Source organism: Anopheles funestus, chromosome 3RL (assembly GCF_943734845.2).
Source record: "Anopheles funestus chromosome 3RL, idAnoFuneDA-416_04, whole genome shotgun sequence".
NCBI classification, from domain to species: domain Eukaryota; kingdom Metazoa; phylum Arthropoda; class Insecta; order Diptera; family Culicidae; genus Anopheles; species Anopheles funestus.
Window position 1 is genome coordinate 3,151,998 of NC_064599.1, and position 14,290 is coordinate 3,166,287.

General features: G+C 43.4%; 3 protein-coding genes across 7 annotated transcripts in view; 2 read left to right on the top strand and 1 right to left on the bottom strand.

Annotated features, from left to right (window-relative positions):
• Positions 1–3,068, bottom strand: part of LOC125771134 (diacylglycerol kinase 1) — a 73,672-nt gene extending 70,604 nt beyond the window's left edge. The window contains exons 1-2 of one of the 5 annotated variants that reach the window (XM_049441480.1): positions 2,757–3,068; positions 374–900 (exon numbers count right to left, since the gene is read on the bottom strand). The gene's annotated coding sequence lies outside the window, so the exon portion shown is untranslated. Of the gene's footprint in view, positions 1–373; positions 1,116–2,421 lie in introns of all 5 variants that reach the window. The other 4 variants (XM_049441483.1, XM_049441481.1, XM_049441485.1 and 1 more) reach the window with 4 other exon arrangements.
• A 6,066-nt stretch (positions 3,069–9,134) lies between these two features.
• LOC125771158 (gram-negative bacteria-binding protein 1-like) lies at positions 9,135–11,584 on the top strand. The gene is made up of 6 exons (XM_049441547.1): positions 9,135–9,574; positions 9,651–10,099; positions 10,164–10,306; positions 10,549–10,718; positions 10,844–11,232; positions 11,310–11,584. The coding sequence occupies exons 1-6, from the start codon at positions 9,466–9,468 to the stop codon at positions 11,511–11,513; spliced, it is 1,464 nt and encodes a 487-aa protein (XP_049297504.1). The 5' UTR covers positions 9,135–9,465; the 3' UTR covers positions 11,514–11,584.
• A 426-nt stretch (positions 11,585–12,010) lies between these two features.
• Positions 12,011–12,869, top strand: LOC125771217 (uncharacterized; the record flags this gene model as incomplete). The annotated part of the gene is made up of 3 exons (XM_049441616.1): positions 12,011–12,187; positions 12,250–12,354; positions 12,423–12,869. Coding segments are annotated over 3 exons (384 nt in total), but the record flags the coding sequence as incomplete, so codon positions are not given.
• Positions 12,870–14,290: the final 1,421 nt, after the last annotated feature.

The window sequence follows — 14,290 nt, forward strand, 5'->3', positions numbered from 1 at the left end:
CGGAACGTGGCAACATCCGGTTGCGCGTACGCTTGCGATAAGCTTAAACTTTATCTTTTTCGCTTGTCCCCTTGGCTGTTGGCAAAACGAAAGACACAGATCTCAAGCGGCGGAACAGTGGAATTCGAGTTATCAGCTCGTTTTAAGTGACGGTAAACAATAAACACTGTCTGCAGTGTAGTAAAAAAACTCGGTCTTTTGCGGGTATTTTTTTTTATTTTATTTAGAACACGAATCTCTACTTTATCTTCACGTTCGTGCCATCAAGATGGTGAAAAAAAAATTTTTTTTAAACCCCTAAAAACGGGTGAATTTTATAACAAATTTTCATTTTAAGTTTAAGACAGTTTCGTAAGGCTCTTCAATCACCTACCTTTAGTTTGGTTGTCGCTTTATGCCGTGTCCACCACCGTGCGTTATCCTTTGCCAGAAACGGGAAGGGGAAAAGGCCAACTTTATAGCTGGTTACTTCCCGGCCCCCCGGGCAGGTAAAGCTTTCCGTCCGTCGGCAGCAACTACTAGCACGCGTTACTACACCGAACAATAACGTCGTCGTCGCAGCAACCAAAACGGCTCATGCTTTGCCACGGCAACACACGCACAGCACACTTTGCAGGAAACTTTTTCCAACCAGCAAACTGCACGAATCTTGCGCCGTACGGCATGAAATGGCTGCCGGAAACAATGACAGCGGATGGTACGCTGGTACACTTGGGGTGCCAATTCTGGCGACGTATGTCACAAACATCCATCCACCAATTTACACCACTGGTGGGGCGATTTTTTAAAGCTGCCAAAATACACTTTTTATTTGTGTTTTTTGGTTCCGTTTTGGAAATTATGCCTCCCCGAAATTGTTTACTTTAACTCGTGGTGTGACCGTCGAAGCGAAAAACTACACTGGTTTTTTTTTGTGGGGGGAAGAGACAGGCGAAGAATGGAATTGGAATTAAAGCGATAGACACGAACTAAAAACGAACGTCAACAACATCCAGCGGGAAAGATAATCAAACATCAAAGTGTAAACTGGATCATCTATCTGTTCGTTTTTTTATCTTCTTTTAATTTGCACGTTTTCGCGTTTTTTGTTATTTCGCCTTGCTGTTTTTAATATTCTTTAAGTAAAAAAAAAGTTAGCAAATTATCACTCATGCAGTAAACTGATAGGGATTTTTTTTATATTTCGCCCAGGAAAAAAAATTGTTTGTATTGAACTTCGGAAACTGGACACCGTGTATTTTATACGGGTCGGCCCGTAGCACTTAAATACCGCGAAGGATTCGAGTTTGCTTAGAGAGGATAAGAGGACAGCACGGATGAGTAAGTATGCGATCTGGTGCGGGTAAGAAAACACCCAAAAAAAAACGTATTTATGACGTCGCTGTTTCCGAGGTCAACCACTTGGAAGGTTTAAAGGTGATCGGGTTTTCTGCTTATTGGTAGAAGAGAAACACAATATTCGACCTGATGTAAACAATGTGTGTAACTCCAACCTTTGCTTTTCGTCCGCCCGAAAGAGGAGATGAAATATTTTTTACTCTCCTAACTGGCCGTCGTTTGATGTGTGTTCGTTGCGTCCGATTTACGTCGCTCTATGGCGGCAAACCATCATATTTCGAAGCGTTCGATTCGATCCTGTAAACTGCGGCCACTTTTGCTTTTGCTTGCTTTTTACCGGGGGGAGCACTTGGCCAACTCCAAGAACGGGTGCGCATTCGGTTTACGGTGAAACGGTATCACAGACAAACGAGATCATTCACGAAACCGCGTAAAAGAACTCTTGCCCAGGGAGAAAAAGGGGTGAAATGGAGCAATTGAAATGGAACACCTGACCCACGAGCTGAGAAACAGTGCTGAGAGTGCGGGGGGTAGTATACGGTTTTACCTAAGATGGATTGCACATTTTCATACCGACAGACACGGTAGCCGGTAGATATGTGATGCTGCTTGAAGAGCAGAACAGCAGAAGCGAGCAGAAACAAGATGGAAGAAATGAGAAAGGTTACCAAACAAACAAAAAAAGAAGTCGGACGCACTAGGCTTAAATCCGGCACGATCAATGCTTACAGCCGACACCAACACGCGTTCGGACGTACGTATCACGGTGGCGAACAAGCATCGTTCAGTCCATATGGTAACTGTCCAACACAGCGATACACTGGGACAGCGTGAAGCGTACGCGTTGGTGGCGTTTGATCTGAAATTCGAGCAGCAAATAGGTTGCAGATGTTCCGTTCTGTACCATCGTCACCACCGAACCAAACCTTTTGCCAGAATGAAATGGAATGAAAAAACCCATGTTAAACACGCGCGAACGTACACACAGATAGCAGAAAGTAGTAAAGCAAAACACTCGATACACGAGATGAGAAAAAAGGGCGATTTGATGTTTTTTTAAAAAAAAGAAAGAAACACAACCACCTTCGAACAATTAACAGTCGGAATTGTTTCGTAAAAAGGGCACCATTCGAACACATTTGCACGTTTGCAATCACACGATCGATTTGCTTGTAAACGGTTGCCAAGCAAAACACACGCACACACCACTTTTGTGCACAACACTACAAAAGACACCAAATGTCTTCGATCGTAACTACAGAAGAAGAAGAAAAAAACAGAAGCGACGAGAATGCCGTCCACCAGCGTTCTCCGTACGAATCAACCCTTGGTCCCTTGGTTGACTGATGACGTGCGATGGAACCGTGTTTTTGTCCTCTCGCCGAAAGGACCGTTCGTCCCTACGGTAACATCCGTACAATTCCGTTCCACCGTGTGAAGTGCAGCGTATGCTATCCAACAAATTTTGACCGAACACACAACGCACACGCACCGCCAAGAAGCGCAACCGATCGCGGCAACCATTCGTAGTAAACTGGAGCGACCTGAGAGCGACCGGAGCAATACTAGATTACTATTCGCAGAGCGTGTTTTCTGCGAACAACTGCTCGAATTTTAACTGCCCGAACCGAACCGAGATGTTCCCCTTTTTGCGAATGCTCGCTGTTTTAATGTAAAAGTGCGTGAGAAACCGAACGCCCTTGGCTCGCGTGTGCGCTCTCTCTCTCTCTCTCTTCCGTCCGAAATCTCGTATCGGCATGGTGCATGGTTATTCGTGTTACCCCCCAATCGGTTTACTGGTGATGTACGTGTGTGGATACAATGGGTAGGAAAACATACACTATACCCGGTGTGTGTGTGTGTGCATCGTGACTGATTTTCCTGTCCAAGGATTCGGCCACTATCGGCCAGAATGGCGTCTGGTTTGTTTGTCTATTCCTTCGCTTTGGCGTGAAACAAAACAATCTCCAACAAAAAAAGGAAACAGAAACGCAAGTATGCGTGCGCGCGCGCATACACACATATTCTCACCACGGGGAAACTTTCGTACCGCTTTCGGGAATTTCACGTGCTTCTGGCCGTCGCTGTTGTCGGTTTGATGTGTGCGCCACATTACTGTTTACACACGCTGATATGATGGTAACGAAACGTGACGCGTTTTACGGGGTAACTATCCACGCGGCCGGCATGCGGTAGGAAGGGATACAAACCCCCGGCACGAAAACCAATGGACGCGCAGTGTCGGTTGAAGCTTATCAGTGACATACTGTACGTTCGATATCAAAAACCAGTTCCCGCCGAAGGGGAAGATCTTGTCTTGTACGCAGTCATGGGAGTATTTTTGGTGGAAGTTGGAACAGGAAAGGGGCTGAAGAGTTAAACAAAAATATATGCAAAGTTTCAAATGCCCTTGCCGGTAGCCACTATCAACGGCAAACATTGAAATCGTTATCCATTCACTGCCACAAGTATGGCAATGCAAGGTAGAAAGCGAAGTGGATAAATTACTTGTATTGTAATTGCAATAAATTAATCTGATTTTGCAAAGCCGGCTTAATGAGGAGTAAGAATAAGAAAGTCTACTAACAACACTAGTATAATAGAATAGTAAAATTTATGTTAATTTAAAAAGGGCCATAAAATTAAGTTAATTATAACCATTTCTATCACACACCATTACAAGGCGAAAATGTAATGCAAATGCTAAAAAACCGGATTCCATATGGTACCGATTGTATCGACAATCAGCAGCAACTAAATACAGCAAATGGAGCAAAACAAAACCTCAACTTTAACACTATCGTTGGTAGAAATTTTACGAGAACAATTCCCTGTACAATATTTTATGGCATTTACACACCGATCCACTACCATTATCAAACCTCTGCACTTCTATTACAAACCACACATACACACAATCACACACCAGTGACGTCACGGACGTCCTAGAAGCGTTACACTCTATTTTCCGCGATGGCCTCCAACTCCAACGCTCCCCCATTCGTTCCACCGTTCGCAATAAAGTACAACGCACAGATACACCAAAAACTTACTGGTGTGAAGTTTGTACCATGTCGGAACTTCCGCGTCAGGACATACCCGAGTCCCGAGTTACCATTTCCGACCGAACTAAAACTGATGGCGTAATAAATTGTGCTTCCAAGCGCTTCTCGGTTTCTCCACCCGACCCGAAAGCAAACTTCTGTTTGGCGTTTGTTTCCAATCCAGCCAGGTTGTCCGTGGTGTGGCGCCTCCATCATCTGCCCACTGGATGGAATGGAAGCTTTGCTGGCGTCAATTCCGTTTGTATGCACGTGGACGACATAACGAAACCGACCCGAAGGTAAATCGAATAGTAAAGCTAGAAAGGGCATGATGGACAAAAGCAGTGTTCCCCCGGGTGGGGAGGGGGAGATAAGAGGGCCGGGGGATAATTTGGGCGATTTTTGTTTTGCACTTCAAACGTTGAATGTAGCTTTTGGTTCGTAAAAGTGATGTAACGAATAGGAAGTCTTTTAACATTTAGAAAGAGAAAGTTATTATATTAAAAATATTTTTTTTTAATTTACACTTCCAGAGTTCCCTCATCCAGTGAAGAAACGTAATACATCTTCAATAAAAGAAGTAAAAGAAATAATGTAATTAAGCCTTATTCAAATAAGATTATAAAAAAAAAACTCAATTTTTTAGTGTTTTCGTAGACTGTTTGTACAATTGAATACACAAAGCATTTACTTAAGTAAGATTTCAAAACAACTTCCATCCAACACGGTCCTTCAGCTGTCTGTGGAACAATTCCATTTAGTAACATCAATAGTTAAGCTGCTTTCGGGGTGAATAATTTACTGGAAGTAAGCAAACATAATTACCGCCACAAGTTGTTGAAAAGCACTCGGCCGTATTGTGTCTGGCGTACCCTCCCGTGTCACGCTAAGAGAGTGGAGAACGCGAGTCCCGCGCGTGCACGGGAATCACGGACATCATTTTTGACCCATGGACCCTGGGACAGCAACGATGACAGATCGGACACTGATGGGACGGGTTTCCGGTTTGATTGGTGGTTGAGTCATTAGCCGTAACGCACCCGTGTGCTCAGTATTTAGCAATCAGCCACTGTCAATGGGCCATCATATTGCTTAGCTGATTATAAAATATCTAACCTCCTTTCTTTTTGGAAGGGAACATCGGAACACCGTCTCACTTGTGCCAGTCGCTTAATAAAAGACACACTTCAATCACACCGGTTTGGAATTACGAACGGTTTTCATGGAGCGGACAGGCAAAACGGGGCGATAAGTTGTTTGAGATCGCGTTGAATGATCTCCGAGTACCGTGCCTAATGACTAGATTTCTTCATTATCCTTCCATCCATGGTCCGTTCCTCGTAAGGCTGGTGACATCCTCGAAAGTAAATCTACCACCAACTCCCTTCACTGCCATGCTCATCCCCCAACACAACACAACAGTATGACAACGATTGCCAGGACCCGTGCCTCCCATCCCGTGAGTGTGCTGGAGTTATCGATTTTTCCACAACCGCGTTCGCGCGTGAATCCGGCCGAGGCATTGATCGTTGGGCATTGGGGGGAGGGCGCTATATCCCTGGCGCTTTGTTTGCTTGTTGCTGGCCCCCGGGTTTCTTCTGCCCTGACCTGACCAACGCTTCTATGACGTCATTCGGTGATGGGCGCTGGTGATAGTGAAGTTTTGCTTTCAATGAAAGAAATTAGCATTTCTATGGAAGCTGCCTACAAGACGACAATGACGACAGCGAGGAGACGAGGATAGGCGTAGGGTTTGGCGCGAAGTGTCTAAATTGCCATCAGATCGGAGAGCGAAATGCCGGAAGCATTGTCCTTTGACCTTCGCCTCCGGCACTATCGGTAGGCGAACGGCGTTGGAACCAAAAGGGAGATGGGGCTTTTCCCTCAAGCGACAAGAGAATGGGTTGGAGTGATTGAAATCGACAACCGACAGCTGGGATGGTTTAAGCAAGGAGCGTGAGGAGCTCAGGGTGGGAGAGAATTATAACACGCCTCGACACTGTCTGATGATGGGGATGGGCGCGAAATCGATGGGTGTAGCATGTGGATAGACCGTAGATAACTAACGTGCTTCCCCAAAATATCGGCCATAATTTAGGGGTAAAAACGATACGGAGACAGTTTGTATAACAGGAAATGAAGGCGCGCTGGAGTTTGGAAAGTTCATATATACAAGGCCAGGGGTGGATTCTATAGGAATGTTAAACGAATATCCAGACAGTTACATTTCTTCGTAATTTTCTTCTGACATGGATTTGGAGAATTTATAGTACAAAATTAAGAATTCAATTATACGCTCAATTTGATGAGCCGTACATCGAATTGATTTCGTTTCCTAAGTGATATGATTTAGTCTATATATTTTTTTTACTTTAGATGTCCACTTTTTAACTTTTCTGAAGACTTTAAATAAATTATACGATACGACACAGTATATTGAACCAAATTTGTATAGTTCGATATTATAGCAGCTCCGCCATTGTCTTTCTACTCCCATATGAGGTCGAAAATCCCTCAGAGCAACTTCCTCATGATTTTTTTTCCAAGATGAATTTTTGTCAGCTTTGGACAACTTCCATGTCTCAGAGGCGCATGTAAGTACTGGAGTTGTACAGGTTCTACAGAAGTTAATTTTAGTATTCTAGTATTCTATCTCTGAGTATGTCCTGGGTCTGAGATCAAACTTAACAAATCACCCATGACACAGAGGTTTTTGATGCTATCTCGAGGTTTTTGGGAGGTCGTCGGATCATTTTTTGGTTATAGTTAAAAGAGTCTTTGGAGTCTCCCATCAATCCAAAGTTATCGTAACAAAAGTCTCAAAGTAAACCACACTTTCATGCCTTAAAAACGTTATCTACCTTCTCCTTCCCTTACCAAAATGAGAACCAAAAACAAAACAACAAAAAAGGGAACTCAACATCATAAACTTTTAACACACTGCTTCGTTACTTTGTCAAGAATTCCACGACCAGCTTTTCAGCTAACAAACGTTCACCGAATGGCACGCTACTCATTACCGGAAATTGGACCGTGTCGGAACCGGTCCCTACCCACCCAATAAACCACCGCACCACCGTCAGCGATAGGAACAGGCGGGTATCAGGCAAGGTGCCGGAAGTTTTGAGTTCGGGCCCGTCCAAAAACCTTTCGCCATTTCTCTCGACTAATTAACATCTTGTTTACTCAACGCAAACGTGGCCAGGCGTTACCCCAAAAACATTTCGACAGCAGTTAGCGTCAAGCTTTAAGCTTTATGCCAACAATCGGAAGATTGTTCCTGCAAAATTGACGTTGGGATGGTTGTATTTCTGGATTATTGCCGACGGCACCGGCTTCAACCATTTGACCATTTGTGTTTGCTTTGGTTTGTTGTTTAGAGCTCTGTGGCTGGCTGGGTGTGTGTGTGGTTTTTTTTCTTATCATCCTCACTTATTTCCATCTTCGTGCAACAGTACCTTCCCCTCCCCGCCGGTGGCTTCCGTTTCGTTTTAATGCTGCACGTGTGTCCTCGGGCGTTCTACCTCACAGTGAGAAGGTTTACTGTTCTGGTCATTCTGGTAGCGAACGCAGGTCGAATGGTGCAGAAAATGGCATGTACACAAATTGCGGTCAGACCACGACTCACTTTTCAGCCCCCAATGTTTGTCGACTACTGAGGCGGCCTGAAACGCGTTCGCGTTCGTTTCGTTTTGGGTAATGAATTTATGGCTTAATTCTTCGAGGATGGGATATGTACGGGCTGATAGTATTAATAAATTATATCATTGCCATACGGCTGCCTGGCAGCAATCGGCCCCTTTTTTTGCTAGTAAGCTCAGTGGCAAACGCAAGGCCACAGACTTACAGAGCCATGTTTGCAGACATGCCACACATTTTTGCTCTCTTGTTTGATGAAGTTTTCGTGTTTGTTCTTGTGTTTTTTCCGCTGTTTTGCGCTGTGCTTTGTTTTCGATTAACTTATCTAGACGCAATGAATGGCTTTGACGGATAATTGCGTTATGAAAGGTTGTTCCGCAATGTATTTTCTGATGAGGTTTTGCCGCAGCAAAACATTTGTTTTCATTAATGAAATGAATCGTTCAATTTGAACCACGAAAATGGCTGGTTAGAGAGAGTATTGGATCGTGAGCGACGCCTGCTTTTAAGTACGGATAATTAACGATAAACCTTTTTACCGCATAGTCCATAAGGATAAATGATACATTCATACTTTTAACGTGTAAAAAATATCGAAAAAATATTACGAAAGTAAACTAATGCATAAAATTAAGCCCACGAAAAGACATTACTTCGAGCAAATGTGAGATCGAACAAAACGGAACAAAAGGGCAGTGATAGATCGTCGATCTAGTCGATCTTGTGGGAGATCAGATGCTTCTGTTAATGCAGAACTGCAGCCATGTTCTCTTAGGACCATGTTTCCATTTACTATATCTACTTGTTTTGGAACTCTACTCGTTTTTTGGAAGATTTGAAACGTTTTGAGTTGTTTTTTTAAAGATCGGATTGTTCGGTTATATTCTTACGACGTGTCCAGTCCAATAAACAATCAGGTGTTTAATGTCCTATACATAAGTGAAGTAATTCTACAATATTTGTTCTCCCTTTGTAGTATTACAAATCGTACAATCTCAAGAATACATCACCCAGTTACCTTTATGTTTCTTTCTGTAGCGATAAGCATGCGCCACTGCGCATGGGGATCCCCTTCTAACAAGACAACCCCCCGGAACATTACCCCGTACTTTGCATGCGTGTAAGATGGAGAGAATCATCACTCGTATTACGGTCAATGTTAACGCACCCGATTCAAGAGCAATCTGATCTACAGCTGATCGTTGTGCCGATCAGAGAGAAAAGAGAGGAAGACACGATTTCACGAATGCATGCTAAAGAAACTCTGAGCCAAGAGATCGACCATTGAAGAACCAGTTTTTGAGAGCACATATCGCAACAGTCAGTTCATGACACTTGCTGGTTGTGGTAAAGATTGTCCAAGTTCTAGTCTGGTTGTCAAATTCTTCCTCTTTAGTTTTTGCGGTGATTCCCCGCGTGCGTTGGGAGCATTTTAATTCTTGCAATGAAGTGGACTTTAATGTTGGTGTTTCTTGGTCAAACGGTGGCCTACACAATTCCCACAGTACGCTTCGAATATCCGGGAACGCGAGGATTCCGTGCCAGCATTCCCGGTATGTACACGCGGGGGTTTCTCACTTCCGAATTCTAAACACAATTCGCCTAATCAAACACAACTCGCTTCCGTAGACACTCCCGGCTTAGAGATGTTTGCCTTTCATGCGCGCCTCAATAAACCGTTCGAAAGGTTCGAGGAGGGTGATTATGCGGAAGATGTTACCCGACCGGATGAGAATGGAATGTGGACGTACGACACAAACAAACCAGTCCTCCAGAATGGCACCATCATATACTACTGGGTGTACGTTCAGTTTGATAACCAAGGTTACTGGCTAACGGACAAGAAACACACCGTTCTCCGGACCAAGAGTACGGTGGCTCCGAAAACGGCCGCACCAAGGCCGGCGGCTACACCGAAACCTACCACTACAACGGTGGCACCGTGTCCTCCCACACTCACCACGTACAACGGTGGCCAATCGACCTGTGCCGGGAAGCTAATCTTTGAGGATACATTCGAGCAGGGTAGTTTCGCACCCAAGTGGCAGCACGAAATCCGAATTCCACTGGACACAGATGTAAGTGAAAAGAATGGATAGGACAGCAAGACAGAAAGTAATGTTTGTAATGTGTTATTTTCAGTCGGCAGAATTTGTGTCATACCAGAACTTGCCGGACAATAGCTACATTGCAGCGGGTCGTCTTGTCATTGTCCCAACGCTTGTTAACATGAATGCGGATTACACCGATGAACGCATCCGCACGGGAGACCTCATATTGCAGGGGTAAGTTAATACTTTTACTACGCGTTATCAATTCGTTTTTTTTTTGCTATTTGCGTACAACCGTAAAGCAGTGCCAAACCAACGGGAATACCACATTAGACACTGAAAAATAAGTAAATTAAAGATGGATTTTTTTACGCAAAACTCTCCAGTATTGGATTCCCTAAAGGCCATGGTTTGAAGCACACCATTTGTTATGCGACAGTAATTTATTTACGTTTTAATCTCCTTTCCTCTAATAGCTGTACCTCGCCTACCAACAATCCGTACGAATGTCAACGAAAAGCTGCCCGCTCGACGATTCTACCACCCGTGGTGTCGGCTAAATTGAACACCAAAAATTATTTCCGCTTCCGGTATGGGCGTGTCGAGATACGTGCCAAGCTACCGAAGGGAGATTGGATTTTTCCCCGTAAGCATATTGTTGTAACCACCCCGGCTCCTTTTCCTACTCACGTATTGTGAGATATTGCATTATTGATAGACATTTATACCAATTCCTTCATACTTCCTCCTTCTCACACACGAACACAACAGAACTGTTCCTTCAGCCGTACGAAAACTATTACGGATATGCCGACTACGCATCCGGACAAATGTGGATCGCCCACATCCTGGCAAACCGGATGCTGGTGGCACGTGACGGCAAACAAATTGATGGCCATCGATTGCGGGGTGGTGTACTGATCACCAACAGTGGCCCAGTTAGATCCGACTTTTTGCGCTCCAATCTTAATGACGATCATTTTGGCGATCAGTTCCATGTGTACGGGTTGGTATGGACGCCGGAACAAATATTGCTCACCATCGATGGGTTTCAGTATGGTGCGGTACGTACCAACTTCCGCCAGCACGCCCAACAGCACAACTTAACCCAGGCGAACCTATGGAATGCGGAGGCACCGCTTGCACCATTCGATCGTGAGGTAAAGTCGTACCGAGCAGGAAGCTTTCTTCACAACTGTTTTTCACTTGTTTTGCTAATGTTTTCATTACGTACCAGTTCTACGTCTCACTTGGTGTTGGTGTTGGTGGGGTAAAAGATTTCCCCGACCTTTCCCAAACTGGACCATCGAAAAGCGCTAAACCATGGAACAATACCAGCCCAAAGGCGGAATACTTTTTCTATCAGAATCGCAACACGTGGTATCGAACATGGACCGAACCGGAACTAACGATTGATTATGTGCGTGTTTACGCCCTATAACAACACTCGCTGCTTATTGAACGATGCAAAATAAAGCCCTTTTAAGTGGACGATTGTTCACTGATACGATATTAATGAGAATGAGTCGTTTTATTTTTTGTAAAGTCTTTATCCACAGTTACCCAAAATGCTACAGTACTGACAGTCGTTTGCAGACAGACAACATGGAACGTATTCGTAAAGTTGCCTTTTTAATTTCAATCACTTTACCACTAGGATTGCTACAAATAAATGTAAAGTACAGCGAAACTACTGCATCCGATTGAAGCTCCTAATAAATTAATTTCATTTTTTAACAGTACAACGAAAGCTACTGCAAACAACGATTGGAAGGGGTCAACTTACAAGAGTGTTGCAAGATGCCTCGTCTACTACCGGACGATGTACTCCAGCGTTGTCAAAATCGTCCTTTTCCTCCCAGTCTGCCAGGAGAGCCCGATCCACTACCAGCAAGAGTAAAAACGAGCAAAACTAAAAATTAACGATAATCAAACTAAACTTTCCTTTTTCAGTGTCAGGCAGAATGCGTACTAAATGAAACGGGCATTCTAGTGAACCATCAGTTCCTTATAGAGCAAGCGATCAAGGTGCTGCATCAACAGGTCCCGAACAGTACTCTCGTATGGAAGAATGTGTTCGAAGTGGCAGCAAGGAAGTGTTACAATTCACAAGTGGTAAAGAAGATAAAATCCTTGGAAAAATTATATATGCTACAATTTTTTACTTTTCGATACAGGAAGAACCCTTCTATCTGGGAGATGTGGCTAAAAATCAGATCTCATCGCAGTGTATTCCATCGTCGCTGCAATTTCTCGAGTGCATGTTTACGATCGTGTACAGGGTAAAAACGTATTACATTTCATGGACGTTACAACTTTGAAACAGATTTTCCCTTCTCTCGATCTACAGGATTGTCCCGACGCTTATTGGAACGTAACTAATGATCGATGCTCCGTAGTGTCCGTTTTGAACAACTGTCCATACCTGTTCCTGCATGTATGGAAGATTTAGAATCTTTTTTTCGTCATATTGAAGACACGCTACTTCTTTTCAACATAAATCTATCATTAAGTAATGTGGCTAATGATACAAAATGACAAATTATATATTGAATGATCAACAATAAAGCCTTGTAAGTGGACGATTATTCACTGATACGATATTAATGATAGTTTCGCTTTAAAAAGGAAGAAGTCTTCATGCACAGTTACCCAACGCTACTACTGACAGTCGTTTGCAGACAGATAACCGTAACGGATCACCAAAATGGAACGTATTTATAAAGTCGTGTTTCTAATTTCATGCACTTTACCACTTGTATTGCTACAAGTAATAATAATCTGCAGTGAAACTACTACAACTAATTAAAGCTCCTTAAAAAATTTCTTTACTCAACAGTACAACGAAAGCGAATGCAGACAGGTTCTGAGAGGATTCAACTTTCAAGAGTGTTGCAAGATGCCTCGTCTGCTACCACGGGATGTCTTCCAGCGCTGTCAAAATCTTTCTCTTCCTCCCAGCCTGCCAGGAGAGCCCGATCCACTACCTACACTAGTACAAACGAGAAGGAAAAAACAATGAAACGATAATTATAGTATTAACAAGTTATCTTTCCTTTCCTTCTGACATCAGTGCCAGGCAGAGTGCTTACTAAATGAAACGGGCATTCTAGTGAACCATCAGTTCCTTCTAGAGCAAGCGATCAAGGTGCTGCTTCAACAGGTCCCGAGCGGTATAATTTTATGGAAGCATGCGATCGAAAAGACAGCCAGGAAGTGTTACAAGTCACAAGTGGTAAGGCAGATAAAAAGCGTGTATAATTAATTATTCTGCAATTTTTACATACGATACAGATAGATAGGTTTTATCTGGCAGATGTGGCTAAAAATCGGATCTCTTCCCAATGTATTCCATCGTCGCTGAATTTTCTCGAATGCACGTTTAGGATCGCGTACAGGGTAAAGAGGATTCCATATTCTTTACAAAAATTATGCCACATGAAGGTGGATAAATGCAAAATCAATTTTTCCCTACCTCCGATCTACAGGATTGTCCCGACGTGCATTGGAACTTCAACAACGGTCGATGCTCTATTGCGTCGATTTTGACCAGATGTCGATATCTGTTCGTCCATGTCCATGAGATTTAGATTCCAGACGTTTTTTTCCCAACTTCGGTTGTAAGACACGCGACTTCCTTTCAACATAAAGCTGACGTTAAGTAATATGCATAACGATGAATAAAAATATAATAAAGAAGAGGAGTGAAACTAAATTCTAAAACATTTGGAACAAAAAATATAAAACTTAATTGGAAATAGCAAAAAAGCAAAACATGAAAACGGTTGTTTTACAATATTAAAAAGCCGTTAAAAATCGATTCTCTACCTTCGAGATTCAGATAAATAAGTTTAAGCTCATTCCTGTCCACTTCACTCAAAATGTTACTATCGGTGTGTATATGGTTAATTCATTCTTTGCAAAGCAACTGTGTACGTGGCCAGCTGCCTATAGAAATGCTAGAAATGTCCTCTAACCGACCGCCGGAACGGGTAAGTGGCCGTTTTATAGCAAACGTGTACCACAAAGTCAACATTCCATTCCTTCGCAGGTTACTCTGTCGTGTAGTGAAATGTTTCACCAAATCGATCCTCGTAACTGCTGCACCATACCCTATCTTCTCCAACCGGACATTGTGGAGCCGTGTCTACCAACCCCTAGGGCTTCGGTGTCATTGGCAAGTGAAAATGTAAGCCGTGAGTGAATAACCCGATATTT